Source organism: Oncorhynchus tshawytscha, linkage group LG26, assembly GCF_018296145.1.
Source record: "Oncorhynchus tshawytscha isolate Ot180627B linkage group LG26, Otsh_v2.0, whole genome shotgun sequence".
NCBI lineage: Eukaryota > Metazoa > Chordata > Actinopteri > Salmoniformes > Salmonidae > Oncorhynchus > Oncorhynchus tshawytscha.
The window spans coordinates 33,621,385-33,649,103 of NC_056454.1; the positions used below are offsets into that span (position 1 = coordinate 33,621,385).

The following is a 27,719-nucleotide window of genomic DNA, read 5'->3' on the forward strand; positions in this document are numbered from 1 at the left end:
TCAGCATATCTGTCATGGCTAATCGTGTATGTTAACTGATAATTAGCTAAATCATATATGCTGTGACTGTTTGTTTTACAGAGGCCCCAGATTTTGACATGAAAAACTACCCCAGCAATACTGTCTATGTGAGATCAGGATCAAATCTGACCTTTGAGCTTCCTATGACCAGCAAACCTTTGGCAAAGGTTATTCTGTCAAGAAACACTGTTATTCTGAAACCGTCCAAGAGATTGGTCACTCAAGTTACTGCTGAAAGCCTGATCATCAAACTGAATGAGAGCATTGCAAGTGATGCTGGCAGATATGACATCAGCGCCTCCAATACAAGTGGTATCACCAAGATGTTCATCAACATCGTTGTGTTGGATAGACCTGGTCCTCCAACTGGTCCTATTGAGGTTGGCGAAGTGACTGAATCCACAGTGGCTCTCAAATGGGCTCCTCCTGTGTATGATGGTGGAAGCCCAGTTACCAACTACGTTGTACTGAGACGTGAAACAAGCACACCTGCTTGGACTGAAGTGTCTTCTCAGGTTGCGAGAAGCGCCATAAAGGCCGGCAAGCTTACCAAAGGAGAGGAATATCAGTTCAGAATCAAGGCAGAGAATCGCTTTGGTATCAGTGACCACATTGACACCCCACCAATCACAGTGAAACTTCCATACAGTAAGTGTCTCTATCATTTATTAGTATACCATCCATTCCCACTACCTTAATAACTATCTAAATTTGTCTTTGAATTAGACTGAAATTTACAGGATTACATTGTTTATTCTAGCATTCCCTGGTCCTCCATCAACACCATGGGTAACCATGGTTTCAAGAGAGAGCATTACAGTCAATTGGAACGAGCCTGTCACAGATGGAGGAAACACTGTCACGGGCTACCACCTGCAGATGAAAGAGAGAAGCAGTATTCTGTGGCAAAAGGTCAACAAAGTAGCAATCATTGGAACACAGCTGAGAGTAACAAACATCTGCCCTGGCCTCATCTACGAATTCAAGGTGATAGCAGAAAATGCAGCTGGTATCGGAAAAATCAGCAAAACATCAGAAGAGGTGCTCGCCATTGATAACTGCGGTAAATGTCTTATGGATTATTTTAGTTTTTTTGGTCACTGAATTTGTTGTGGATGGTGTTGGTATTTTTTATCAACTGTTCATGATCAATTTGATTTTGTATTTCAGAGCCCCCGGCAGCTGTAAGAGTCTCAGAGATCACAAAGAACTCCATCAGTCTGGCCTGGGTTAGGCCGCCTTATGATGGTGGCAGCAAGATCATTGGATACATGGTGGAGAGGAAGGACTGCCCAGATGGCAGATGGACAAGGGCAAACTTCACTAACGTGATTGAGATGAACTTCACAATGTCAGGCTTGACCCAGAATGAATCCTATGAGTTCAGAGTTTACGCAAAGAACGCAATCGGTTCTATCAGCAATCCATCTGATGTCGTTGGTCCAATCACTTGTGTCGATTCATGTGGTGAGTTGAGCTCCTTTTACTTTTCAGTGGTTAAAGAAACTGTCATTTGCTTGATATTTGATTTATTATTTTGTTGCTAATATTTTGTTTTTCTCGTGTTCAGGTGCCCCGGCGATCGATCTTCCTCCAGAGTATTTAGATGTTGTGAAATACAAAGCCGGATCCATGGTTAAGATCAGAGTGGGGATTCTTGCTAAGCCTCTGCCAACAATTGAGTGGTACAAGGATGGAAAAGAAATGGTGTCAAGCACTACACTCTCCATCGAGAGCACTACTGATTCCTCTAGTCTTCTCATCAAGGACGCAACTCGTAGCCACACTGGCACATATGAAATAAAAATCAAAAACGCTCTGGGTTCGGCATCTGCCACCATCAGGATAGAAGTTCTAGGTAAAAATTTGTACATGTAATTTAGCTTATGTCATGTCATTGTGTCATACATTAATTTGCAACAGACATGTTGTTATGAGTTAAATAATGTATTAATGCACTCAATGTTTTCTCCTTTTCACCAGACAAACCTGGACCACCTCCTGGCTTGATTCAGTTTATGCTAGTCACAGCAGACAAGATAATTCTTAAGTGGGAGCCAATCACTGATGAGGGTGGTGCTAAGGTCAGCCATTACGTTGTGGAGAAACGTGAAACCAGCAGAGTGGTATGGTCTACCGTGTCTGAGAGACTAGAAGAGTGCTACATAGGTGTCATGAAGTTGGTACGAGGAAATGAGTACATTTTCCGTGTGAGGGGTGTCAACAAGTTCGGAAATGGAGAGCCCTTGGACTCTGAGCCTGTTGTTGCCAAAAATTTATTTGGTAAGTATAAAACAAAACATTGTAGCATACAAAGTAAAAAACACTATTTTGAAACACACAAACGGAAGTTGTATCTGATGGAATATAAAGCAGGCATTCCCCAAAATGATCAACTTGACTTGCATATTAAGTCTTCTATTATAAAAGACATAAAAGACAGTTACCCCTCTGTTTTTGGATTTATTTTTAGAACTTAACCTACTCTTTATATTAATTCCACAGTTACCCCAGGACAGCCTGCCACACCAGAGGTAACAACTACAACCAAATCAACAATGGTAGTTGTATGGGACAAACCAGGTGTGGATGGCGGTAGTCAAGTAACTGGCTACTACCTTGAGAGACGTGACAAGAAGAGCCTTCGCTGGATAAAGGTTTTGAAAGATCCGATTAACAACAACACTACGACTATCTTTAACCTAACAGAAGGCAATGAATATCAATACCGTGTGTGTGCCATCAACAAAGCCGGAGAGGGCCCCTTCTCAGATGTGTCTGACTACTACAAAGCAGCTGATCCAGTTGGTAAGCAAAAAACTTTAACATCCATCTAACTTATGTAATAAGTAAAAGTCATATCCTTTACTTCTCTATGAAAACTATATCTACATTATGTGAATTCTCTTTATTAGAACCACCATATGAACCTACCAAGCTCAAAGTGGTTGACTCAACCAAGACATCTATCACCCTTGGATGGGCCAAGCCAGAGTGGGACGGAGGCAGTGAGATCCTCAGCTACGTTGTTGAACAGCTGACGGACGTGGAGGGTCTACGACGCAAACCACCCAAAGAAGAATCATCTGAATCAGAAGGAGAAGAAGAGGAGGAAGAAGAAGCAGACAATGGAGAATGGGTTGTAATCAGCCAGAAGGGAGAAGTGAGGACAGCAGAGTACGTTGTGTCCGGCCTAACACCAGATGTTGACTACTACTTCCGTGTATCTGCAGTCAACATCGCAGGGCGTGGAGAGGCCATTAAGATCAAAGAGCCTGTTCATGCTAAGGATATTCTGGGTAAGTTAACACACCTCATGGTTTCATTGCATATACATTGACATTTTGTTTCATAAGATTTTGTCCCTTTTCCTAGTATTGAAAAGTCAGTAAATAAAGTATGTATCTTTTAATGATTTTTACAGAGGAAGCTATCTTCGATCCAGATGTTGCCATGAGAACACACTATATCGTAAAAGCCAAGCAGGATGTGGAGATCACAGTGCCCCTCAAGGGCAGACCTGCACCTAGTGCTACTTGGATGTTCGGAGACGAGAACATCGACAATAATAAAAAATATGAAATCCACCACACAGATACTACATCAACCCTTGTTATTCCAGAAGTCAGCCGTAATGACACTGGTAGGTACACTGTGAAGATTGAAAACGGTGTAGGAGAGCCAAAGTCAATGACACTGTCTGTGAAGGTTCAAGACTCACCTGCTGTCTGCACGAACCTGGTATTGAAGGATGTCACTCGTGGTAAAGTAACCATGTGCTGGGAAGAACCTGAACTTGATGGTGGTGCTGATATTACCAATTACATCATTGAAAAGAGAGACTCATCCAAGAGATCCTACTCTAGTGTGACAACCAAATGCACAGAACAATTTTATACCATTGAAGATCTCTCAGAGAAAACATCCTTCTTCTTCCGTGTATCAGCAGAGAATGAATTTGGAATAAGTGATCCTTGCAGCACAGTTGAACCAGTAAAAGCTACAGAAACTCCTGGTCCAGTCAAAGAAGTTGCTATGAAGGATGCCTCAAAGACCTCTGTAACACTGCAGTGGGTGAAGCCTGATTATGATGGTGGAAGCATCATATCTGACTACGTCATTGAGAAGAGACTCAAGGATGAAGAGGACTGGGCAGCTGCCGGCTGCAGCAAACAATGTGAACACGAAGTACCAAAACTCAAAGAAACCTCACAAATGAATTTCAGAGTTGCCGCCAGAAATGAAAAGGGGAAGGGTGACTTCACTGAAATTGGACCAATTGAAGTGAAGGACTTTGTCATCCCACCAGAGGCCAACCTGGATGAGTATCCAGGTGGGGAAATCAGTGTCCGTGTGGGCCATAATGTACACATTGAGTTGCCCTATAAGGGTAAACCCAAACCTGCCACGTATTGGCTTAAGGACAATATGCCACTGAAGGAGAGCGAACTAGTACGCTTCAGGAAAACAGACAGCAAAGTTGTTCTCATGATCAAGAATGTGAGACCAGAGCATGGTGGGAAATACACACTTACTCTTGATAACAGGGTGTACAGGAAATCCTTCAACGTTTTTGTCATAACTCGCGGACCACCATCAAAGCCTGTCGCACCCATCAACTTTGATGAGGTCAGAGCAGACAGTGTCACAATATCCTGGGAGGAGCCAAATGATTACGGAGGTGGAGAAATCACTTGCTACTCTGTAGAGAAGCGCGATACATCTCAGAATGACTGGAAGATGGCATGCTCTAGTGTCACTGACACAACATTCAAGGTGCCCAACTTGATCAAGGGAATAGGGTACCAGTTCAGAGTGCGTGCTGAGAACATATATGGAGTCAGTGAGCCACTGGTGTCACCAAGCGTTGTCGCTAAACATCAGTTCAGGCCTGCAGGTCCACCAGGAAAGCCTGTTGTGTACAACGTCACCAACGACGGAATGACCATTCAGTGGGAGCTGCCCGTCTTCAATGGTGGCTGTCCAGTCAAGGGCTACCATGTTGAGAAGAAGGAGAAGAACAGTGTCATGTGGCAGAAGGTCAACACTGTGGCTATCCCTGGAACAGACTATAGAATCCTTGGCCTTATTGAAGGACTGGAATATCAATTCAGAGTCTACGCTCAGAATGATGCCGGATTCAGCCGCAAGAGTGACGAAAGCAACACCACCATGGCAGTTTCTCCAGTTGGTAAGTCCTTATTCATATGGAAACCAATCATGGTGTTCTGTTAATAATGGTAAACTGTTATTAATCCCCAGGCTGAACAAGGCAGTGAGTTTCAGGTCAGCAATGGGTGCAGCATACCTTTTCATTAAAGTTGCAATCAGCAGTAGAAACAATAACAAAGTGAACGCCCCGCCCCTGGTTTTGTAAAAAAGCTGAGGGATGGGGCTGGAGAAATGTAACCACAATCAAATTCATAGACAGAGCTATGGATGCAAAGACTGATTATCAAAATTATATGTTGAACCATGTTTTGAGTATAATTAGTGTTTGTTAACATTTTATTTGTTTACAAACATTGGAGTAAAACAAGCTTATATTTTAGGTTCTGGTGGGGAACCTCATGAGGCATGTATGTTATATGAATATGTTATATTCTTCAAGAATCAATAAGTACAAATCTTTAATTTATAAGTCCAAAAATGAATGTAGCAACTGCTGATTGCGACTTTAACGTACAGATTCTTACAATCAACACAATGATGGTATGAAATCCAATGCCTTTGAAAGTGCAAGTACCATGAATATCTTACGTAATAGGGAAGTATAAACCAAGTGATATAAGCACGTTCCCAGACTTAGTCCATGTGTGATTCAAACATGTGAAAGTGAATGATAAAAAATGTGTTCCTTTTTTAGATCCACCTGGTCAACCTGACTACACTGATGTGACCAGCAATTCTGTTGCACTGAAATGGGATGCACCCAAACGTGATGGAGGCAGCAAGATTGTGGCTTACAATGTTGAAAAACGCCAAGGACAGGGCCGCTGGCTGAAGAGCAACTTCACTGATGTCCACGACACCCAGTTTACTGTCACTGGTCTTGCTTGCAATGAACGCTATGAGTTCAGAATTATTGCAAGAAATGCTATTGGCGTAGTGAGTCCCCCATCTAACTCATCTGGACACATCGTGGTCAGAGATGAAAGTGGTAAGGGTGCATAATATTTTGAAATAATAATAATACGTTTGACATGATAATATGAATATGCAATATGTTTTGCTTTTTAATATACAAAACACTAATGATGTACATGTTCACCTTTTGTCTTTCCAGCTTCTCCAAACATTGAGTTTGGCCCGGAGTATTTTGAGGGACTTACAATCAAGGCAGGAGACAATATGAGACTAAAGGTATCGATCAGTGGACGACCACAGCCCAAGGTTGTGTGGTTCAGAGACGGCGTGCAAATCACCAAGTCGATGATGGACACCACCACAGTTGCTGGATCAAGCATGCTCTTTGTACGTGATGCTGACCGCAGTCACAAAGGAACTTACACAGTGGAAGCCACCAATAGCCAAGGAACCAAGAAGGAGGACATCATTGTCCAAGTCCATGGTTGGTTTCATTTTATTCTCACAACATTCAAAGCACCATTGTAGATGGTGGATCGGTCTTGTACTGTACATGTCAAATGTTAACGATCCTCTATTCTAATCTAGATACTCCTGGAGAGCCGGTGGGACCTATCATTTTCAGTGATATCTCTGAAGGAAAAGTGACCCTCACATGGAATCCACCGGAGAACGACGGCTGCTCTGACATCTCTCACTACATTGTTGAGAAGCGTGAGACCTCTAAGATCTCATGGGCACTTGTCTCGGATTGCTGTAAAGAAACAGTATACCACGCCACCAAGCTGATGAAGACCAATGAGTACCAGTTCCGTGTTTCTGCTGTCAACAGGTTTGGTACCGGCCGACCATTGGATTCAAGTCCCATCATTGCACAAATGCAATACAGTAAGTCCAAGGGCTCAATAGCTTCAATAGCATTCACACTGATATAGGGGCTAGGCCTAATGTAAATTGCATTATGGCTGAGCATGGACATGCCAAACATAGTCAATAAGCAAGATTAAATTAATTATTGAAAAGGCCTAAAAAGAGAACAAATAATTATAATCAAATTCTAAATAAAATGAAACAACAACTTGTTTTAAATACGCTATGTCACACTTACAGCCACCATAATTTCTCCTCGTGGGCATAAAATATTAAAACAACGCACATTCCAACTTTTCACAGTAGCTGGACAAAGATCCAATATAATTAGAAAGGGAGAATGTCCACTCATCCTTATACTGCTCCCAAATAGGCCTATATTTTGTGAACATAATCAGACCCATCTTACAGATCAGATCGCATTCACACATCTCAAGAAGTTGCTTTGCAAGTGCGCCAAGGACGTTTTTACCATAAAACCAGGAAGATGAATCAGTTTGGTTGTAATAAAATGTAACAAAAATAAATGTAATTATATCATATAACCGCCAGGATAAAAAAGACACGCATTGCTGTTGAACCAGCCTTTGTTATTGAAGGCCTAAGTGAGTTTTGAACATACAGGGTATAAAACGAAAAAATAAGCCATTTTTACAGATTACAGGTAACTTCTAAATATGAGGTTAACCAGTATTCACAGAGGCTCTCATCTCTCATTTCATGATGGGCATGGACACATAGCCTACATCATGGAGCCAGTTTTAAGCACGCCCAAAATAATGTGGGCCTGCCTACAATGCATAGATAAAAAGGGAATGTCAGCTCACTGTTTAACTCCTCTCAAACGTTATATTTCAATAAAGCTTTGGTGATTTATTTCCAAGCGGTATCAGGCGCCAAGCCCTTTATTCACAGTCTTGACTACTTCATTCTTGCATTGGGCAGATAAAAAAAGCATTAACTGAGAGAAGTTGAGACTATGCTCAAATAAGACAAAATGGGAAAAAATTATGTTTCTAAATACAAAGTATACAGGCACCAAAAGCACATTAGGCTACTCTTGTTCCATGCGCATATGGGCAGTGTGCGTCATGGCTGGATAGGCTGTTTCCGCTGTCAAAATTCATGCCATAACCAACTGCATTACTGCTAAAATATTCTTTTGGTTGGTCTTTAAATAGCCTTATCAGTGCTGCCTGAAATTATCACTTTGATTCATGTTTTTAAGGACACACCTCTGATATTTTCAGCCGGCCCCTCTGAGCGCAAGGGAGCTGATATAAAACAGGTCAATTGCTGAACCTGGTGTTAGGCTTGGAAATGCCAGTGCGCCAGTTTTTACATGACGGGCAGCTCCCACGCGTTTGATACTAGCGCCGCTTCAATGCCAGCTGAAAATAGAGCCCCAAGTTTGAATATGATTTTAGAATTTAACAGTTCACTTTACCAAAATGTCTTTATAATTTTTGACCCCCTTTTCCTACAGCTACTCCTGATGCACCTGGCACACCTGATTCCACTGCAGTTTCTGGAGACAGTATCACACTGGCATGGGAAGCATCCACATCTGATGGAGGCAATCCTATTCAGTACTACATTGTTGAAAAACGTGAGAAGAAGACTGTCCGCTGGGACAAGGTGAGGTCAAAGAAGCCCATTGTGGAGCCTGCTCACCGGGTGGATCATCTCACTGAAGATATGGAGTATGAGTTCCGTGTGATGGCAGTAAACAACGCCGGTATTGGAGCACCCAGTAACATCTCAATGGCCATTAAAGCCAGTGAGCCAAAAGATATTGCATGCGCTTCATCTGTGGTTCATGTAACCGACTCTACAGATACAACTATCAGTTTGGAATGGACAAAGCCTAAAGACGATGGTGGCAGTTCCATCCATGGATACGTCATTGAGTTGCACAAGGTATCTAAGGAAGAACTAAAAGAAATACTAGCTAAACCTAAGAAGGTGGTAGACAGCTCAGAAGAGGAGGAGGAGGAGGAGGAGGAGGAAGAGAAAGAAGAGGATACCAGAGAATGGATCAGAATCAATGAGGATCTGGTCAATGATACAAAATACATTGCAACTGGTTTGGAAACTGGTTCATACTACTTGCTTCGTGTTTCTGCCCAGAATAGTATTGGAAAAGGAGAGGAGCAAGAGATTCCTGAGCCAGTACAGGCTGTGGACAGACACGTAAAACCTGACGTTGATATTGACGCTACCTTCAAACATACACACATTGTGAAGAAGGGAGGCACCGTCTGTCTCCGTATCGCCTACAAAGGAAAACCAATTCCTTCAGTTAAATGGAGTAAAGAAGATGAAGAAGAACTTGGTGTCATGACAGATATTACTACTACAGAGACCTACACTGCTCTGACGATAGAAAAGTGTACCAGATACAATTCTGGAAGATACACTCTTACTCTGGAGAACAGCAGTGGCGTAAGGGAAGTTGATTTCATTGTAAAGGTGTTGGATACACCTGGACCTCCAGGACCTATTGCCTTTGCAGAAGTGTCCAGAGGAGCACTGACACTGGTTTGGGAACCTCCAGCTAATGAAGGTGGAGCTCACGTTCAACATTACATTGTAGAGAGGCGTGAGGCAAGTCGTCGTACCTGGAACCAATCCGGTGGCAAGGTCACTGCGCTATCCTTACATATCCAGGATCTTCTGGAAGGTGTTCCCTACTTTTTCAGAGTTTCAGGAGAGAACCAGTACGGTATTGGTGAACCTTTTGAGACGATAGATCCCATTATTGCTACTGCAGAGCCTTCTTCACCAATGAGATTGGATGTTGTGGACGTCACAGACACTACAGCAACACTCTCCTGGGTCAAACCCGAGCACGACGGTGGTAGTCGTATCACAGGCTACATCATTGAGCATAAGGCAAAGACCACAGATAAATGGGTCGTTGGTGGTGAGACCAAGAACGAGAGCATCACTCTAGAATTATGTAGGACTGCAGAGTATGAGTTCCGCGTTAAGGCAAAGAACGATGCAGGCAACAGCTTACCAAGAGAAGCACTATCCTCAGTGTTAATCAAAGAGCCACAGATAGAACCAACTGCAGATCTCAGTGAAATATCTAACCAGGAGGTCATCTGTAAAGTAGGTAATACCTTTGCCATCGATGTTCCCATCACTGGTAGACCAGCACCGAAGGTAATCTGGAAACTGGAGGAGATGAGGCTGAAGGACAGTGAAAGGGTTGCAATCAAGACGGTCAAAAACAGGACAACTCTGTCTATCAGAGACGCCATGAGGGGCGATGGTGGCAGATACTTCCTCAGTCTTGAAAATTCTGCTGGATCCAAGACGTTCTTTGTTACTGTCAATGTCATTGGAAGACCTGGTCCCCCCCTTGGACCCGTTGAAGTTTCATCCATAACATCAGAATCATGTGAGATTGCTTGGGAAGCACCAGAGGATGACGGTGGAACAGATATCACCAACTACATCGTTGAGAAGCGTGAATCTGGCTCCACTGCCTGGACACTCATCAACTCCAGTGTGAAACGCACCAACCTCAGTGTGGGACATCTGACAAAGTACATGCAATACACCTTTCGCGTCAGTGCTGAGAACAGATTTGGCACAAGCAAATCAACTGAATCTGAGACCATTGTCGCTGAGAATCCATTCGGTGAGTATAAGTTAAGAGAAATCTATGTTTTACATGTTTCGTTTTTTCACACGTTAATTGTTAAGAGTGAAAAGTATCAACTGAAATTGAGTGATATTGTTTGTGTTGATAATAGGTCCTTCTGGTGCACCAACCAGACCTTCTGTATACAACGTGGCTTCCACCACCTGCCACATTCGCTGGGAGGAGCCATACCACGATGGCGGCAGCAAGGTGACTGGATACTGGATTGAAAAGAAAGAACGAAACAACATCCTTTGGGTGAGGGAGAACAAGATCCCATGCTTTGAATGTGACTACAGAGTGGAGGGACTTATTGAAGGCCTTTCGTACCAGTTCCGTGTCTTTGCAATGAACAGCGGTGGCCTCGGCAAAGCTAGCGAGGCATCCAAGCCTATGGTGGCTCAAAATCCAGTTGGTGAGTACTGATTTCCTTAAAAAACTTTGGGATAGTATTACAGGTCCATAATACATGTGTTTAAGGAAAGCATACTCCTGATTCCCATTAATCTTGTGTCTAGATCCTCCTGGTAGACCAGAAGTAACTGAGGTAGGCAGATCTACAGTGTCCATCAAATGGTCTACACCACTTGACGATGGTGGCTTCCCAATTGTGGGTTACATTGTTGAGCGCAAGCCATACACCATCACTGGCGAAGGTCGCTGGCTGAAGTGTAACTACACCAATGTCACAGAAAATAACTTCTCAATCACTGCACTTGGTGAAGGAGAGGTCTACGAGTTCCGAGTCATTGCCAAGAACTCCAACCAAGTTTTCAGTATGCCTTCAGAGTCAACCGGCGCAGTCACATGCAAAGCAGAATACAGTAAGATATATACTTTTAAATATATTGACTTTAAATTATATTATCCTTTATTAAGTCGGATTTTCTCTCTTTTTTTCATTCGTAGCTCCTCCAAAGGCAGACCTTGACAGCAAACTTCTGGTTGACACGGTTACAATCAGAGCCGGCTCAGACCTTGTTCTGGATGCTGCTGTTGGTGGTAAACCTGACCCCAAAGTGTTCTGGGCCAAGGGAGATAAGGAACTGGAGCTGTGTGAAAAGTACTCCCTGCAGTACACCAGCACACGTGCCATGGCCATTATCAAATTCTGTGACAGAGATGATACCGGGAAGTACGTTCTCACTGTAAAGAACGCCAGTGGCATCAAGTCAGCCGAAGTTAACGTGCAAGTACTTGGTAAGTATAAAAAAAAGTTAATAAAGAAATGAAATGACAAAGTTTAAAACAAATGGGGCTTACCTTGATCTCATACCATAAATTAATGTGTTCCTTTCAGATACACCTGGTGCTCCTGACGGCAAAATCACCATCAGCCATATTTCTGAAGAGAAATGCACTGTGTCTTGGAAACCCTCTCTGGAGAGTGGTGGTGACCCGGTGACACATTACATTGTTGAGAGACGCGACACCAACCGACTCAACTGGGTGATCATGGAAGCTGAGTGTAAGGAACACACCTGTGAGATCACCAGACTGTTCAAAAACACTGAGTACCTCTTCCGCGTGAGAGGTGTCAACAAGTATGGATCCGGCGTTCCACTGCAATCTGGTCCTATCATCGCCAGAAACATGTTCAGTAAGTAGAACATCTTCCATATTATCTTGCAACATGATGTTTAATTGCTTTCTATGATATACTCAAGTGTCATTTGGAAAATAGAGTTGTAATCTCAATATGCTCTCCTGAATAAATAAAGGATAAATAAATACAAATAAATGATTGATATTGAGATGATAATCTAACAATAAATGATTGTCATATTACAGCTGTCCCATCTGCTCCTGGCACACCAGAGATTCTTGCTGTAGGAAAAGATTTTGCTAGCATTGAATGGTTAAAACCAGAGAGCGACGGTGGCAGTCCTATAACTGGCTATCTGATTGAGAAACATGAAAAGAAGAGTGCCAGATGGATCAAGGTGAACAGAGATGCCACACTTATGGACACAAGCTTCAAGATAACTGGCCTCGTGGAGGGCAACATCTACCAGTTCCGTGTATCAGCTGTCAACAAGGCTGGTGAGAGTGAACCCAGTGAGCTGTCTCTCTATGCTGTCTGCAGAACGCCAACAAGTAAGTGTCCTACAATTCATCTATTGCACAATATTCTATGTTACCACTACACTGTTATTAAATAAGTTAAATTAACTAAGTTAATTTAATATTGTTACGTTACTGACTGTTGTTCTGTTTCTTGTTCTTGTATTTTTCTTTCTCTTTTTCTTTTTGTTGGTCATTGGCACATCGGGTGGGTGGTTGTTTGGTTGGGCTGGACTGGCTCCGAAGGGGTGGAGATTGGGGGGTCTCGGATGGTTGAGGGGCGGTTTCCGAGAGGGGGTAGGGGGTGAGCTCTTGGATGGTTGGGATCGGCAGGTGTCCTGGCAGTTGGGAGCATTGGGCCGGTGGCCGAGAGGCCGCTGGATTGGGTCCCAGAGTGGGCTGGGTGGGGGATCTGTCAATGTGCCTTTGAGCAGGGCGCTTGACCCTGATTGCACTTGTGGGTCTCTCTGGATGGGAGTGTTTGTTAAATGACTGGAATGTAATGTAAATGTTGAGTGGCTTTACAACAGGTGGATTGTATGTTAAAAAAAGTTAAGTTACTGACTGTTAATATTGTATTTCCCTCAGGTACACCTCCACCTCCCACAATTCCACGTATTATTGATACTACCAAGGACAGTGTCAGCCTTGCTTGGACCAGACCCTTGGAGGACGGAGGTTCTGATATCATCGGATACGTTCTGGAGAAGCAAGAACAGGAGGAGGGAGCTGAGAAGCCGCCTGAGCCAAAACCTGAGAAGGTACCTGAGAAAGTCGTTTCGAAGGGAGCCAGTCTAGGAGCCAAGAAAACAGTTGTGTTTGTGGAGGAAGAGTCGGAGGAGGAAGGCGATGAGGAAGAAGAGGAGGAGGAGGAAGAGGAAGGTACAGGTGTGTGGGTTAAGGCCCATGAGAAGAACCTCAGACTCACAGAACACGTTGTGACTGGCCTTACAACTGGAAAGATGTACCGCTTCAGAGTGGCTGCAGTTAACTTCAATGGAGTCGGTGAATTTAGTAGAGCCTGCGCAGCAGTCGAGGTTATCGAGAAAATTGGTGAGTTATGATCACTAGCCTAGCCTAAGGAATAGGAATGATTCAGCATTACCACTGTAGAACTTGATTCCCATGAACCATGAGTTAAAAATTCCTCCCACAAACAAATAAAATTGTAGCCTACACATTGTGATTTTTCCTTCATTCGTTTTGATTCAGTTTGATAGTTTCCTGTGATATTAATAATTACCTATCTTTTAACACAGAAACTCCTGATATTGAGCTTCATGATGATATGACCAAGACCATCTGCCTGAGAGCCGGAGGTTCTCTTCGTCTCTTTGCCACAGTCATTGGACGACCAATCCCTGCAGTTACCTGGAGCAAACCTGGTGTCGACCTCAACAACCGTGGCTTCATTGAAGTCACTAAAACTTCCACACAAATCATTATTGACAAAGTGCACCGCTATGATGCTGGCAAATATACAATTGAGGCAAAGAATGAATCTGGCGAAAAGACAGCTACCATTATTGTCAAGGTCTATGGTAAGATTTGATGTTGTTATGTACATTTTTTGAATATAAGTCATTACCCAGTTGTTATAGAATGCTGTCATAGGTATATATGTTTTTAACCTTAAATGTACTTCCTCTTTTCAGATACTCCTGGTCCAACTGGCCCAATTAAGGTCAAGGAACTTGAGAAGGACTCCATTACCATTGCATGGGATCCTCCTACTGTTGATGGTGGAGCACCAGTGAATAATTACATCATTGAGAGACGCGAAGCATCAATGAGAGCTTACAAAACTGTGACATCCAAATGCAGCAAGACATCATACAAAATCGACGGACTCTTCGAGGGAATGCTGTATTACTTCAGAGTCCTCCCAGAAAACCTGTACGGTGTGGGAGAGCCATGTGAAACCCCTGATGTCATTTTGGTGTGCGAGGTGCCTTTGCCCCCTGCGACACTGGAGGTTCTGGATATCACCAAGACCACAGTAACACTTGGATGGGAGAAACCAGAGCATGACGGTGGAAGTAGACTCACAGGCTACATCATTGAAGCTTGTAAATTTGGCACAGACAAATGGATGAAGGTGACAACAGTGAAGACGACTGACTTTGAGTTCACTATGACTTCTTTGACTGAGAAAGATCAGTTTATGTTCAGAGTCAGAGCTGTTAACAGCAGGGGAGCCAGTGTACCAAAGGAGCTTGTTGGAGCCGTAACAGTCCAAGAACAAAGAGGTTTGTAATGTGTAAACTTCATAAATGCTTCAAATATATATAATCTATATATCCAATTTAACTAACCTATCAACTATTCAAGTACATTTTACATAACATATCTTTCTGTTTTACAGTTCTGCCGAAGGTTGATCTGTCTAGCATCCCACAGAAGTTTGTCAATGTGTTGGCTGGTAAACCACTTGAGCTGCACTTGCCAATAGTCGGTAGACCCCCACCAGTTTGCTCATGGTACTTCAGTGGTCAGAAGCTGAAGATCACTGAGCGTACGAAGATTCAGACCACTGGAAAGTTCTCTAAGCTAACTGTGCTTGATACTTCCATCGATGACAGCGGTAACTACACTCTTGAAGTGAAGAACGTCACAGGAGAGACATCTGAGATCATTAAAGTGATCATTCTTGGTATGTAACTTCTATCATAACACAAACTGAGGTCTTCACGTACAGTAAGTTATGAATATAAGACAATGACAGTACCATTCCTTTGTTTTTTTTTCTTCAGACAAACCTGATGAGCCTAAAGGACCGGCCAGGTTTGATGGGGTTGATGCCACCTCAGTGACCATCAGCTGGGATCCTCCAGAGAGAAACGGAGGTGCCCCTGTCAGCGGCTATGTTGTTGAGCAGCGTGAAGCCCACCGTCCTGGATGGCTGCCAGTATCTGAGTCTGTCAGTAGACCAACATTCACCTTCGTCAAACTGACAGAAGGAGATGAATACATGTTCCGTGTCGCAGCAGTCAATCGCTACGGTGTTGGTAACTGGCTGCAGTCTGAAGTTGTGATGTGCAAGAGCGCAACGAGTAAGACATGTTTTTATACTATATCATGTAGCATACTTGAGTCATTGCTCTTTATTTAAAAAACAGAAGCAAACAGGAATGAATATCCTGGGCTCTATTTTAACAAACCTAAACCAATGGTAAATTTAAGCGCAGGCGGTCGAGCTATAGGTTCAGGGGTGTGTCAGAAATATGTTTTCTATTTTCACTATCACAATTATCGACACACTTATTGGCGTTGGCGTGAGAGGGCTAGGTTTTGATGACTAAACAAGTTGTGGGTGTGTCGAGGCTAGGCCCCTCACTGGCCAATCAGAACTTGCTCCATGGTGCGTTTTGGCTGAGCATGGACATACCAAACAGGCTGTATCACAACCGGCTGTGATTGGGAATCCCATAGGGCTGCGCACAATTGGCCCAGCGTCGTCCGGGTTTGGCCATCATTGTAAGTAAGAATTTGTTCTTAACTGACTTGCCTAGTTAAATAAAGGTTCAAATAAAATAAAAATACAACGGCAAGATATAAAAAAGACGCATTGCTGTTGAACCAGCCTTTGTTATAGTAGGCCATGGGTTTTGAGTACATTAAATGGAAAACAAGCAATTTTCACTGATAACTTCTAAATACATTGGTATTCACAGATCTCATCTCTCGTTTCATGGTGGGCATGGACACGTAGCCTACATCATGGAGGGGTTTTATGCACGTCCAAAACAGGACTTGCATGGATCAAATAATGTGCACCTGCCTACAATGCATAGAAGAAAAGGGAATGTCAGCTGTTTTACTCCTCTCAAACTTGACATTTTAATAAAGCTTTGGTGATTAAGATGTATTTCTAAGCAGGAGCTAAAAAAATCCTCTCAGGAGCGAAAACCTTTATCAATAGGCTTGACTACTTTTGCATTGGGCAGACAAAAAAAGGGGAGGCTATGCTTGATTTTTTAATTAAATAAAACAAAATGGAAAAAAAACATTATTTTATTATACCTTTATTTCAACAAGGACCACAGACTGAGACCAAGGTCTCTGTTATTACAGCTGGGCCCTTCGTATACATGTTTACACATACAGTTTAGGTACAATGATTAAGGAACTACACAAGACAAACAAAACCATCACAGATAACATAAAAAAATACAGCAGCAGATTGTTACATTTGCACACAGGTTATTCCCCTAACAGGTTATTCCCCTAACAACACAAGAACTTGCATTACCCGAAACAGTTACAAGCAATACAAAAATAAAAATCCTCCAATAAATATTTAAAATGGGCAACAGTTGCCTAGTTGCCTAGTCAACGCCATTTTACCTGCTGTTGTTGTGCTAGCTGATTAGCTGTTGTCTCACCTACTGTTTAAGCTAGCTTTCCCAATTCAACACCTGTGATTACTGTATGCCTCGCTGTATGTCTCTCTCAAATGTCAATATGCCTTGTATACTGTTGCTCAGGTTAGTTATCATTGTTCTAGTTCACAATGGAGCCCCTAGTTCTACTCTTCATACCCCTGATAACTCCTTTGTCCCACCTCCCACACATGCGGTGACCTCACCCATTACAACCAGCATGTCCAGAGACACAACCTCTCTCATCATCACCCAGTGCCTGGGCTTACCCCCGCTGTACCCGCACCCCACCATACCCCTGTCTGCGCACTATGCCCTGAATATATTCTACCATGCCCAGAAACCTGCTCCTCTTATTCTCTGTCCCCAACGCTCTAGGCGACCAGTTTTGATAGCCTTTAGCCGCACCCTCATACTACTCCTTCTCTGTTCCGCGGGTGATGTGGAGGTAAACCCAGGCCCTGCATGTCCCCAGGCACCCTCATTTGTTGACTTCTGTGATCGAAAAAGCCTTGGTTTCATGCATGTCAACATCAGAAGCCTCCTCCCTAAGTTTGTTTTACTCACTGCTCTAGCACACTCTGCTAACCCTGATGTCCTTGCTGTGTCTGAATCCTGGCTCAGGAAGGCCACCAAAAATTCAGAGATTTCCATACCCAACTATAACATCTTCCGTCAAGATAGAACTGCTAAAGGGGAGGAGTTGCAGTCTACTGCAGAGATAGCCTGCAAAGTAATGTCATACTTTCCAGGTCCATACCCAAACAGTTCGAACTACTAATTTTGAAAATTACTCTCTCCAGAAATAAGTCTCTCACTGTTGCCGCCTGCTACCGACCCCCTCAGCTCCCAGCTGTGCCCTGGACACCATTTGTGAATTGATCGCCCCCATCTAGCCTCAGAGTTTGTTCTGTTAGGTGACCTAAACTGGGATATGCTTAACACCCCGCCAGTCCTACAATCTAAGCTAGATGCCCTCAATCTCACACAAATCATCAAGGAACCCACCAGGTACAACCCTAACTCTGTAAACAAGGGCACCCTCATAGACGTCATCCTGACCAACTGGCCCTCCAAATACACCTCTGCTGTCTTCAACCAGGATCTCAGCGATCACTGCCTCATTGCCTGTATCCGCTACGGAGCCGCAGTCAAACGACCACCCCTCATCACTGTCAAACGCTCCCTAAAACACTTCTGTGAGCAGGCCTTTCTAATCGACCTGGCCCGGGTATCCTGGAAGGACATTGACCTCATCCCGTCAGTTGAGGATGCCTGGTCATTCTTTAAAAGTAACTTCCTTACCATTTTAGATAAGCATGCTCCGTTCAAAAATGCAGAACTAAGAACAGATACAGTCCTTGGTTCACCCCAGACCTGACTGCCCTCGACCAGCACAAAAACATCCTGTGGCGGACTGCAATAGCATCGAATAGTCCCGGGATATGCAACTGTTCAGGGAAGTCCAGAACCAATACACGCAGTCAGTCAGGAAAGCTAAGGCCAGCTTCCTCAGGCAGAAGTTTGCATCCTGTAGCTCCAACTCCAAAAAGTTCTGGGACACTGTGAAGTCCATGGAGAACAAGAGCACCTCCTCCCAGCTGCCCACTGCACTGAGGCTAGGTAACACGGTCACCACCGATAAATCCATGATTATCGAAAACTTCAATAAGCATTTCTCAACGGCTGGCCATGCCATCCGCCTGGCTACTCCAACCTCGGCCAACAGCTCTGCCCCCCCGGCAGCTCCTCGCCCAAGCCTCTCCAGGTTCTCCTTTACCCAAATCCAGATAGCAGATGTTCTGAAAGAGCTGCAAAACCTGGACCCGTACAAATCAGCTGGGCTTGACAATCTGGACCCCCTATTTCTGAAACTTTCCGCCGCCATTGTCGCAACCCCCATTACCAGCCTGTTCAACCTCTCTTTCATATCGTCTGAGATCCCCAAGGATTGGAAAGCTGCTGCAGTCATCCCCCTCTTCAAAGGGGGAGACACCCTGGACCCAAACTGTTACAGACCTATATCCATCCTGCCCTGCCTATCTAAGGTCTTCGAAAGCCAAGTCAACAAACAGGTCACTGACCATCTCGAATCCCACCGTACCTTCTCCACTGTGCAATCTGGTTTCCGAGCCGGTCACGGGTGCACCTCAGCAACACTCAAGGTACTAAACGATATCATAACCGCCATCGATAAAAGACAGTACTGTGCAGCCGTCTTCATTGACCTTGCCAAGGCCTTCGACTCTGTCAATCACCACATTCTTATCGGCAGACTCAGTAGCCTCGGTTTTTCGGATGACTGCCTTGCCTGGTTCACCAATTACTTTGCAGACAGAGTTCAGTGTGTCAAATCGGAGGGCATGCTGTCCGGTCCTCTGGCAGTCTCTATGGGGGTGCCACAGGGTTCAATTCTCGGGCCGACTCTTTTCTCTGTATATATCAATGACGTTGCTCTTGCTGCGGGCGATTCCCTGATCCACCTCTACGCAGACGACACCATTCTATATACTTTCGGCCCGTCATTGGACACTGTGCTATCTAACCTCCAAACAAGCTTCAATGCAATACAACACTCCTTCCGTGGCCTCCAACTGCTCTTAAACGCTAGTAAAACCAAATGCATGCTTTTCAACCGATCGCTGCCTGCACCCGCATGCCCGACTAGCATCACCACCCTGGATGGTTCCGACCTTGAATATGTGGACATCTATAAGTACCTAGGTGTCTGGCTAGACTGCAAACTCTCCTTCCAGACTCATATCAAACATCTCCAATCGAAAATCAAATCAAGAGTCGGCTTTCTATTCCGCAACAAAGCCTCATTCACTCACGCCGCCAAGCTTACCCTAGTAAAACTGACTATCATTCCGATCCTCGACTTCGGCGATGTCATCTACAAAATGGCTTCCAACACTCTACTCAGCAAACTGGATGCAGTCTATCACAGTGCCATCCGTTTTGTCACTAAAGCACCTTATACCACCCACCACTGCGACCTGTATGCTCTGGTCGGCTGGCCCTCGTTACATATTCGTCGCCAGACCCACTGGCTCCAGGTCATCTACAAGTCCATGCTAGGTAAAGCTCCGCCTTATCTCAGTTCACTGGTCACGATGGCAACACCCATCCGTAGCACGCGCTCCAGCAGGTGTATCTCACTGATCATCCCTAAAGCCAACACCTCATTTGGCCGCCTTTCGTTCCAGTACTCTGCTGCCTGTGACTGGAACGAATTGCAAAAATCGCTGAAGTTGGAGACTTTTATCTCCCTCACCAACTTCAAACATCAGCTATCTGAGCAGCTAACCGATCGCTGCTGCTGTACATAGTCTATTGGTAAATAGCCCACCCATTTTCACCTACCTCATCCCCATACTGTTTTTATTTATTTACTTGCTCTTTTGCACACCAATATCTCTACCTGTACATGACCATCTGATCATTTATCACTCCAGTGTTAATCTGCAAAATTGTAATTATTCGCCTACCTCCTCATGCCTTTTGCACACATTGTATATAGACTCCCCCCTTTGTTTTCTACTGTGTTATTGACTTGTTAATTGTTTATTCCATGTGTAACTCTGTGTTGTCTGCTCACACTGCTATGCTTTATCTTGGCCAGGTCGCAGTTGCAAATGAGAACTTGTTCTCAACTGGCCTACCTGGTTAAATAAAGGTGAAATAAAAAACAGGGGGACAAGAGTCTGAAGTTTAAGTTTAGTCTGCAGGCTATTCCATAGGCAAGGAGCGTAACAGGAAAAGGCAGCCATAACCAACTCTGTGGAAATCGCATGGGCCTCAAGTGTAATCCAAGCTTGAGACCTGGTTTTAGGAATTCTAATTCTAATATTGATGAGTGATGATAAATAAGGTCAATAAGAAGATAAATTCAGAAGTGCTTTATAGACAAACACGAGAGCATGTTGTTCTCATCTCATGGACAGCGAATTCCAACCCACATTTTGATATAAAACACAGTGGTGAGTTCTGTAGCTAGCACCCGTAATAAACCTAAGTGCGCAATGATAAGTAGCACCCAGCGATTTAAGTGTTGATGCCGTAGCATGCATGTAGATAATATCCCCATAAGCTATAACAGACATAAAAGTAGCTTGCAAAATCTGTCTTCTATTTGTAGAGGACAGACATGTCCTGTTTCTATAGAAGAAGCCTAGCTTGATTATTAGCAGTTCACAAAGTTCATCAATATGCATTTTAAAAGACAGTTCATCATCCAACCATATCAACCATACCAAGTATGTATATGCAGAGACCTGATTAATTCGAGAACCATCTAAGCTCGTAAGTGCAAGTGTATTTTCAACCAACTTTTTGAACCTATTAAAAATCATTAAATGTGTTTTCATTGCATTTAAAACAAGTTTCAGCTGTATAAAAGACCCTTGTAATATCTTAAAATCTGTCTCCAATAGTGATAATGCTTGGTCAGCCGTTGAAGCGATAGAGTACATGACAGTGTCATCGACATTTTAATGAATTTGACACTTTCTTATCTCATCACCGATATTGTTTATGTAGAGAGTGAACAGCAATGGACCGAGTATAGAGCCTTGTGGGACTTCTTTAATCAACGCCAATGGCTCCGACTGGATGCCGTCGACTCTAACAGTCTGACTTCTATCCTTTAGATAGTCATGAAACCAACGACAGGCATCCAATCCCAGCCCTTTTGACGACAGCTTACCCAAAAGTATTGCATGGTCTACATGTTTTTTATGTTTCTAAATACAAAGTATACAGGCACCAAAAGCACATGACGCTACTCTTGTTCTGTTTCCGCTGCCAAAACTCATATCATAGCGAACTATGTTACCACTAAAACCAGCTTTTGGTTGATCTTAAATATCCTTATCAGCACTGCCTGAAATGAGCACATTGGATCATGTTTTTAAGGACACACCTCTAATATTGCCACCCTGTCCATCTGAGCGCAAGCGAGCTGATATAAGACAGATAAATTGCCGAAATTGGGGTTATGGCTGGAAAATGCCAGTGTGCCATTTTTTACATGGCGAAATTGCAAACTAACGTGCGTTTGACACTATCGCCGCCTTAACTCCAGCCGAAAATAGAGCCCCCTATGTATCTTGTTTTTTTTTGTTTACAGACATCCCTGGACCTCCAGGCAGACCAGCAGTATTTGACATGTCTCGTGATGGCATGACCATTGCATGGCTGGAACCAGAGGATGATGGTGGATCTGAGGTGTCTGGATACATCATTGAGCGCAAGGAGGTCAGATCTGACAGATGGGTGCGTTCTAACAAGAACCCAGTCACCATGACCAGATACAGATCAACAGGTCTGATAGAAGGCCTTGAGTATGAACATAGAGTAACGGCAATCAACGCTAGAGGTGTTGGCAAACCAAGTGTTGTCTCCTTAACAGCAGTGGCAACTGATCCCGTTGGTAAGTACTCTTTATTGTATTTAATTCCATTAAATCACTGTTTGTATCATTTATTGAATTTAATTGCATATACTTAGAATAAATATTAGATAAAGACATTAAATACACTCAGTATACAAAACATTAAGAACACCTGCTCTTTCCATGACATAGACTGATCAGGTGAATACAGGTGAAAGCTATGACCCCTTATTGATGTCACTTGTTAAATCCACTTCAATCAGTGTAGATGAAGGGGAGGAGACAGGTTAAAGAATGATTTTTAAACCTTGAGACTATTGAGACATGGATTGTGTATGTGTGCCATTTAGAGGGTGAAAGGGCAAGACAAAAGATTTAAGTGCCTTTGAACGAGGTATGGTAGTAGGTGCCAGGGATACTGGTTTGTGTCAAGAACTGCAACGCTGCTGGGTTTTTCACACTCAACAGTTTTCCGTGTGTATCAAGAATGGTCCACCACCAAAAGGACATCCAGCCAACTTGACACAATTGTGGGCAGCATTGGAGTCAACATTGGTCAGCATCCCTCTGAAGCATTTTAGAGTACATGCCCTGACGAATTGTCATAGTTATATGGGTTCTGAGAGCAAAAGGGGGGTTGCAACTCAATATTAGGAAGGTGTTCCTAATGTTCGATATACTCAGTATATTTGACATAATTGGAGATTGAGATAGATAGAGACAAGGATATTAATTTATTGGTTCACCCTCACAGATCCACCTGGCTCACCCCAGAACCCAAGAGTCACAGACACCACAAAATCATCCGTGTCCCTGGCCTGGAGTCCTCCTGATGAGGAAGGTGGATGTAAGGTCTCAGGTTATCTGATTGAGATGCAGAAAGTAGGCTCAGTCACCTGGATCAAATGTAACACAACACCTTCTCTGATCTGTGAATACACACTCACCAAAATGCCCCAAGGAGAGGAGTTCAAGTTCCGTGTGATGGCTTGCAACGCCGGTGGACCCGGAGAACCCGCTGAGGTCCCTGGAACAGTCACTGTGAAGGAAATGCTTGGTAAAGTCGTCTGCAAAAACACTGCCATTTCCAAAGCTTACTTTCTGGTTCCGTGACAAAGAATTTATTGCATTTCTAACCATTTCACCATTCTTAATTTCAGAAAAACCTGATCATGAGCTGGAAGCCAAGTACAAGGATATCTTTGTCGTCAGATATGGCAGTGTTGTCAAACTCTCAGTGCCCATCAAGGGTAAACCAGTTCCTACATGCAAGTGGACAAAGGAAGGCGCTGATGTGCCTGAGAGAGCAATGATCGCTTCCAATGACGACTGCACTGAGCTGGTAATCAAGGGTGCAGAAAGAGACGACTCTGGCACTTATGACCTACTGCTTGAGAACAAGTGTGGCAAGAAGAACGTTCACATCAAGGTGAAGGTTATTGGCCGTCCAACTGCTCCAGAGGGACCACTGGGATTCGAAGACGTCCAGGCACAATCTGTTAAGTTGACATGGAAGGCTCCTTCAGATGATGGTGGCTCTGAAATCCTTGGATACATTGTTGAGAGACAGCAGGTTCCAAAGACAGCCTGGTACACCGTAGAAACCAGGGTGGTGGACACATCTTTCATTGTGAAGGGACTCGAGGAGGGACAAGAGTATCACTTCAAGGTGACAGCTGAAAATACATTCGGTATCAGTGGATCGCTGAAGTCAACAGAACCCCTCATACCGAAGACTCCTCTCTGTAAGTATTACTTTATTGATTCCTCTTTGAACTTAGTCATTACATGAGTCTGCAAAGTATAAATATATGCTAGTCTAAAACATGCTTTTTCTCTCATTAAAACAGGTCCCCCAGAGACATCAAGCATCCCACCAGAGGTTATGGATGTGACTAAGAGCTCTGCCTCTCTGTCTTGGTCAAGACCTAAGGATGACGGTGGCTCTGCCATTACCGGATACTATGTTGAGTACAAAGCAGTATCCTCTGAGACATGGGTTCGTCATGAGAAGAAGGTCGTTTCAACCCAGTTTACCATCCCTGGACTCACTGCTGATGCTGAATACCAGTTCCGTGTTATTGCTCAAAATTATATTGGAGACAGCGAACCAGGACCTGCATCCGAACCAGTCACATGCAAAGATCCATTCGGTGAGTTAGGAATTTAGATAACCATGTCTAATGTTACGTCATGATTGATGACATGGATATACATTGAACTACTACGTTTTTACATTTGCCCTGCTCTGTCTCCCAGACAAACCAAGCCAACCAGGCGAGATTGACACAGTAACTGTCACAAAGGACGCAGTCGCCATCAAGTGGGCGGCGCCAGAATGCGATGGTGGAAAGGAGGTCCTTGGTTACTGGGTTGAATACAGGAAGTCTGCAGAGGCTACCTGGAAGAAATGCAACAAGACACGCACCAAGGAGAAAAAGTTCACCATAACTGGTCTGGCCGAAGCCACTGAGTATGAGTTCAGAGTGATGGCTGAGAATGAGACCGGAATCAGCAGGCCACGCAGAACAGCCACATGCATCAAGACCAAACTGAGCAGTAAGTGACTGAAGCAATTAATTATTTCATAATTGTATGGATGAACACTACATTGCCTTTAATTATTACTTGTTTATAATACCTTGCGAAAGTAAGGTGATACAATTCAAATAATGATTTAACTGTTGTTTTTCCAACAGCTGGAACTCAACCAAGCCTGAGGAAAGAAATGGATGAAGTTACGACTAAATTATACCAACCAGGAATTATGAAATGCCAGATTATTGGTAGACCTCTTCCCGATATCAAATGGTATAAATCTGGCAAGGAGATAATCGAGTCTCGTAAATATGAGATGAGCTCTGATGGCCGTAACCATTCACTGACCATTATGACAGACCAACAAGAGGATGAAGGAGAATACACATGCAAGGCTATCAATGATGCAGGTGAAGCAGAGACCAGTGGCATTCTCGTTTTGGAAACTGCTCCACAGTTCAATCCTGACTTCCCATTGAAGAATACCTACTATGCCGAAAGCGGCACTACTCTGCGTCTACATGTTGCCTACATTGGACGCCCTGAGCCTAAGATCATGTGGCTTTATGGAGCTACAACTGTGGTGGCTTCTGAGAATATCAGCATTGAAAACACAGAGCATTACACTCACCTGGTGATCAAGAATGTGCAACGCAGGGTACATGGAGGAAAATACAGAGTCAGACTGCACAATCACTTTGGCAGAGCTGATACTCTCATCAACGTTGAAATCCAAGGTGCTTTAACATTGAATTAGCACAAATCTACCAATTGTTTATGATCTACAATGTTTTTTACAATGTGACTACAAACTAATTGTGACTAATTTACCTCTTGGTTTCAGATAAACCTGCAATGCCTGAAGGTCCCATTGTACTTGATGCCCTGTTGAAGAACTCTGTGATTATTAGCTGGAAACCACCAAAGGATGATGGTGGATCAATGATCACAAACTACATCGTGGAGAAGCGTGAAGACAAGGAGGTTGATGACTGGACACTCGTGTCCTCGTCCATCACAGGCACAAACTGCCGCATTGCCAACCTCGTAGTAAACGCTGGGTACTTCTTCCGTGTGTATGCTCAAAATCGTTATGGCAACAGTGAGCCACTGGAGATCCCTACTCCCATCCTTATCAAGAGTTCAATGGGTAAGTTGTATCTCACAATATAGTTACATGATCATATATTTGTACAAATATGAGATGTTCAAATCAAATCAAATGTATTTATATAGCCCTTCGTACATCAGCTGATATCTCAAAGTGCTGTACAGAAACCTAAAACCCCAAACAGCAAGCAATGCAGGTGTAGAAGCACGGTGGCTAGGAAAAACTCCCTAGAAAGGCCAAAACCTAGGAAGAAACCTAGAGAGAAACCAGGCTATGTGGGGTGGCCAGTCCTCTTCTGGCTGTGCCGGGTGGAGATTATAACAGAACATGGCCAAGATGTTCAAATGTTCATAAATGACCAGCATGGTCGTATAATAATAAGGCAGAACAGTTGAAACTGGAGCAGCAGCACGGTCAGGTGGACTGGGGACAGCAAGGAGTCATCATGTCAGGTAGTCCTGGGGCATGGTCAGTTGAAACTGGAGCAGCAGCACGGCCAGGTGGACTGGGGACAGCAAGGAGTCATCATGTCAGGTAGTCCTGGGTCATGGTCGTAGGGCTCAGGTCCTCCGAGAGAGAGAGAGAAAGAGAGAATTAGAGAACGCACACTTAGATTCACACAGGACACCGAATAGGACAGGAGAGGTACTCCAGATAAACAAACTGACCCTAGCCCCCCGACACATTAACTACTGCAGCATAAATACTGGAGGCTGAGACAGGAGGGGTCAGGAGACACTGTGGCCCCATCCGAGGACACCCCCAGACAGGGCCAAACAGGAAGGATATAACCCCACCCACTTTGCCAAAGCACAGCCCCCACACCACTAGAGGGATATCTTCAACCACCAACTTACCATCCTGAGACAAGGCTGAGTATAGCCCACAAAGATCTCCGCCATGGCACAACCCAAGGGGGGCGCCAACCCAGACAGAATGACCACATCAGTGAATCAACCCACTCAGGTGACGCACCCCTTCCAGGGACGGCATGAGAGAGCCCCAGTAAGCCAGTGACTCAGCCCCTGTAATAGGGTTAGAGGCAGAGAATCCCAGTGGGAAGAGGGGAACCGGCCAGGCAGAGACAGCAAGGGCGGTTCGTTCCTCCAGAGCCTTTCCGTTCACCTTCCCACTCCTGGGCCAGACTACACTCAATCATATGACCCACTGAAGAGATAAGTCTTCAGTAAGGACTTAAAGGTTGAGACCGAGTTTGCGTCTCTGACATGGGTAGGCAGACCGTTCCATAAAAATGGAGCTCTATAGGAGAAAGCCCTGCCTCCAGCTGTTTGCTTAGAAATTCTAGGGACAATTAGGAGGCCTGCGTCTTGTGACCGTAGCGTACGTGTAGGTATGTACGGCAGGACCAAATCAGAGAGATAGGTAGGAGCAAGCCCATGTAATGCTTTGTAGGTTAGCAGTAAAACCTTGAAATCAGCCCTTGCTTTGACAGGAAGCCAGTGTAGAGAGGCTAGCACTGGAGTAATATGATCAAATTTTTTGGTTCTAGTCAGGATTCTAGCAGCCGTATTTAGCACCAACTGAAGTTTATTTAGTGCTTTATCCGATTTTCTGATTTTTGCAATGTTACGTAGA

At 44.0% G+C, this 27,719-nt stretch overlaps 1 protein-coding gene across 1 annotated transcript in view; it reads left to right on the plus strand.

Moving 5' to 3' along the window:
• The window catches only part of ttn.1 (titin, tandem duplicate 1), a 176,751-nt gene that overhangs the window by 136,039 nt on the left and 12,993 nt on the right, over nucleotides 1-27,719 (plus strand). The window contains exons 198-226 of the mRNA XM_042306496.1: nucleotides 82-669; nucleotides 782-1,084; nucleotides 1,192-1,488; nucleotides 1,592-1,879; nucleotides 2,005-2,304; nucleotides 2,527-2,829; nucleotides 2,937-3,320; nucleotides 3,446-5,212; nucleotides 5,888-6,181; nucleotides 6,308-6,592; nucleotides 6,697-6,996; nucleotides 8,465-10,630; nucleotides 10,746-11,048; nucleotides 11,152-11,457; nucleotides 11,543-11,833; nucleotides 11,934-12,233; nucleotides 12,425-12,730; nucleotides 13,286-13,750; nucleotides 13,957-14,238; nucleotides 14,353-14,946; nucleotides 15,063-15,350; nucleotides 15,451-15,750; nucleotides 22,211-22,513; nucleotides 23,229-23,531; nucleotides 23,635-24,219; nucleotides 24,325-24,627; nucleotides 24,734-25,033; nucleotides 25,174-25,749; nucleotides 25,857-26,162. Of these exons, the coding sequence (XP_042162430.1) occupies nucleotides 82-669; nucleotides 782-1,084; nucleotides 1,192-1,488; nucleotides 1,592-1,879; nucleotides 2,005-2,304; nucleotides 2,527-2,829; nucleotides 2,937-3,320; nucleotides 3,446-5,212; nucleotides 5,888-6,181; nucleotides 6,308-6,592; nucleotides 6,697-6,996; nucleotides 8,465-10,630; nucleotides 10,746-11,048; nucleotides 11,152-11,457; nucleotides 11,543-11,833; nucleotides 11,934-12,233; nucleotides 12,425-12,730; nucleotides 13,286-13,750; nucleotides 13,957-14,238; nucleotides 14,353-14,946; nucleotides 15,063-15,350; nucleotides 15,451-15,750; nucleotides 22,211-22,513; nucleotides 23,229-23,531; nucleotides 23,635-24,219; nucleotides 24,325-24,627; nucleotides 24,734-25,033; nucleotides 25,174-25,749; nucleotides 25,857-26,162 (13,386 nt within the window). The remainder of the gene's footprint in view (nucleotides 1-81; nucleotides 670-781; nucleotides 1,085-1,191; nucleotides 1,489-1,591; nucleotides 1,880-2,004; nucleotides 2,305-2,526; nucleotides 2,830-2,936; nucleotides 3,321-3,445; nucleotides 5,213-5,887; nucleotides 6,182-6,307; nucleotides 6,593-6,696; nucleotides 6,997-8,464; nucleotides 10,631-10,745; nucleotides 11,049-11,151; nucleotides 11,458-11,542; nucleotides 11,834-11,933; nucleotides 12,234-12,424; nucleotides 12,731-13,285; nucleotides 13,751-13,956; nucleotides 14,239-14,352; nucleotides 14,947-15,062; nucleotides 15,351-15,450; nucleotides 15,751-22,210; nucleotides 22,514-23,228; nucleotides 23,532-23,634; nucleotides 24,220-24,324; nucleotides 24,628-24,733; nucleotides 25,034-25,173; nucleotides 25,750-25,856; nucleotides 26,163-27,719) is intronic.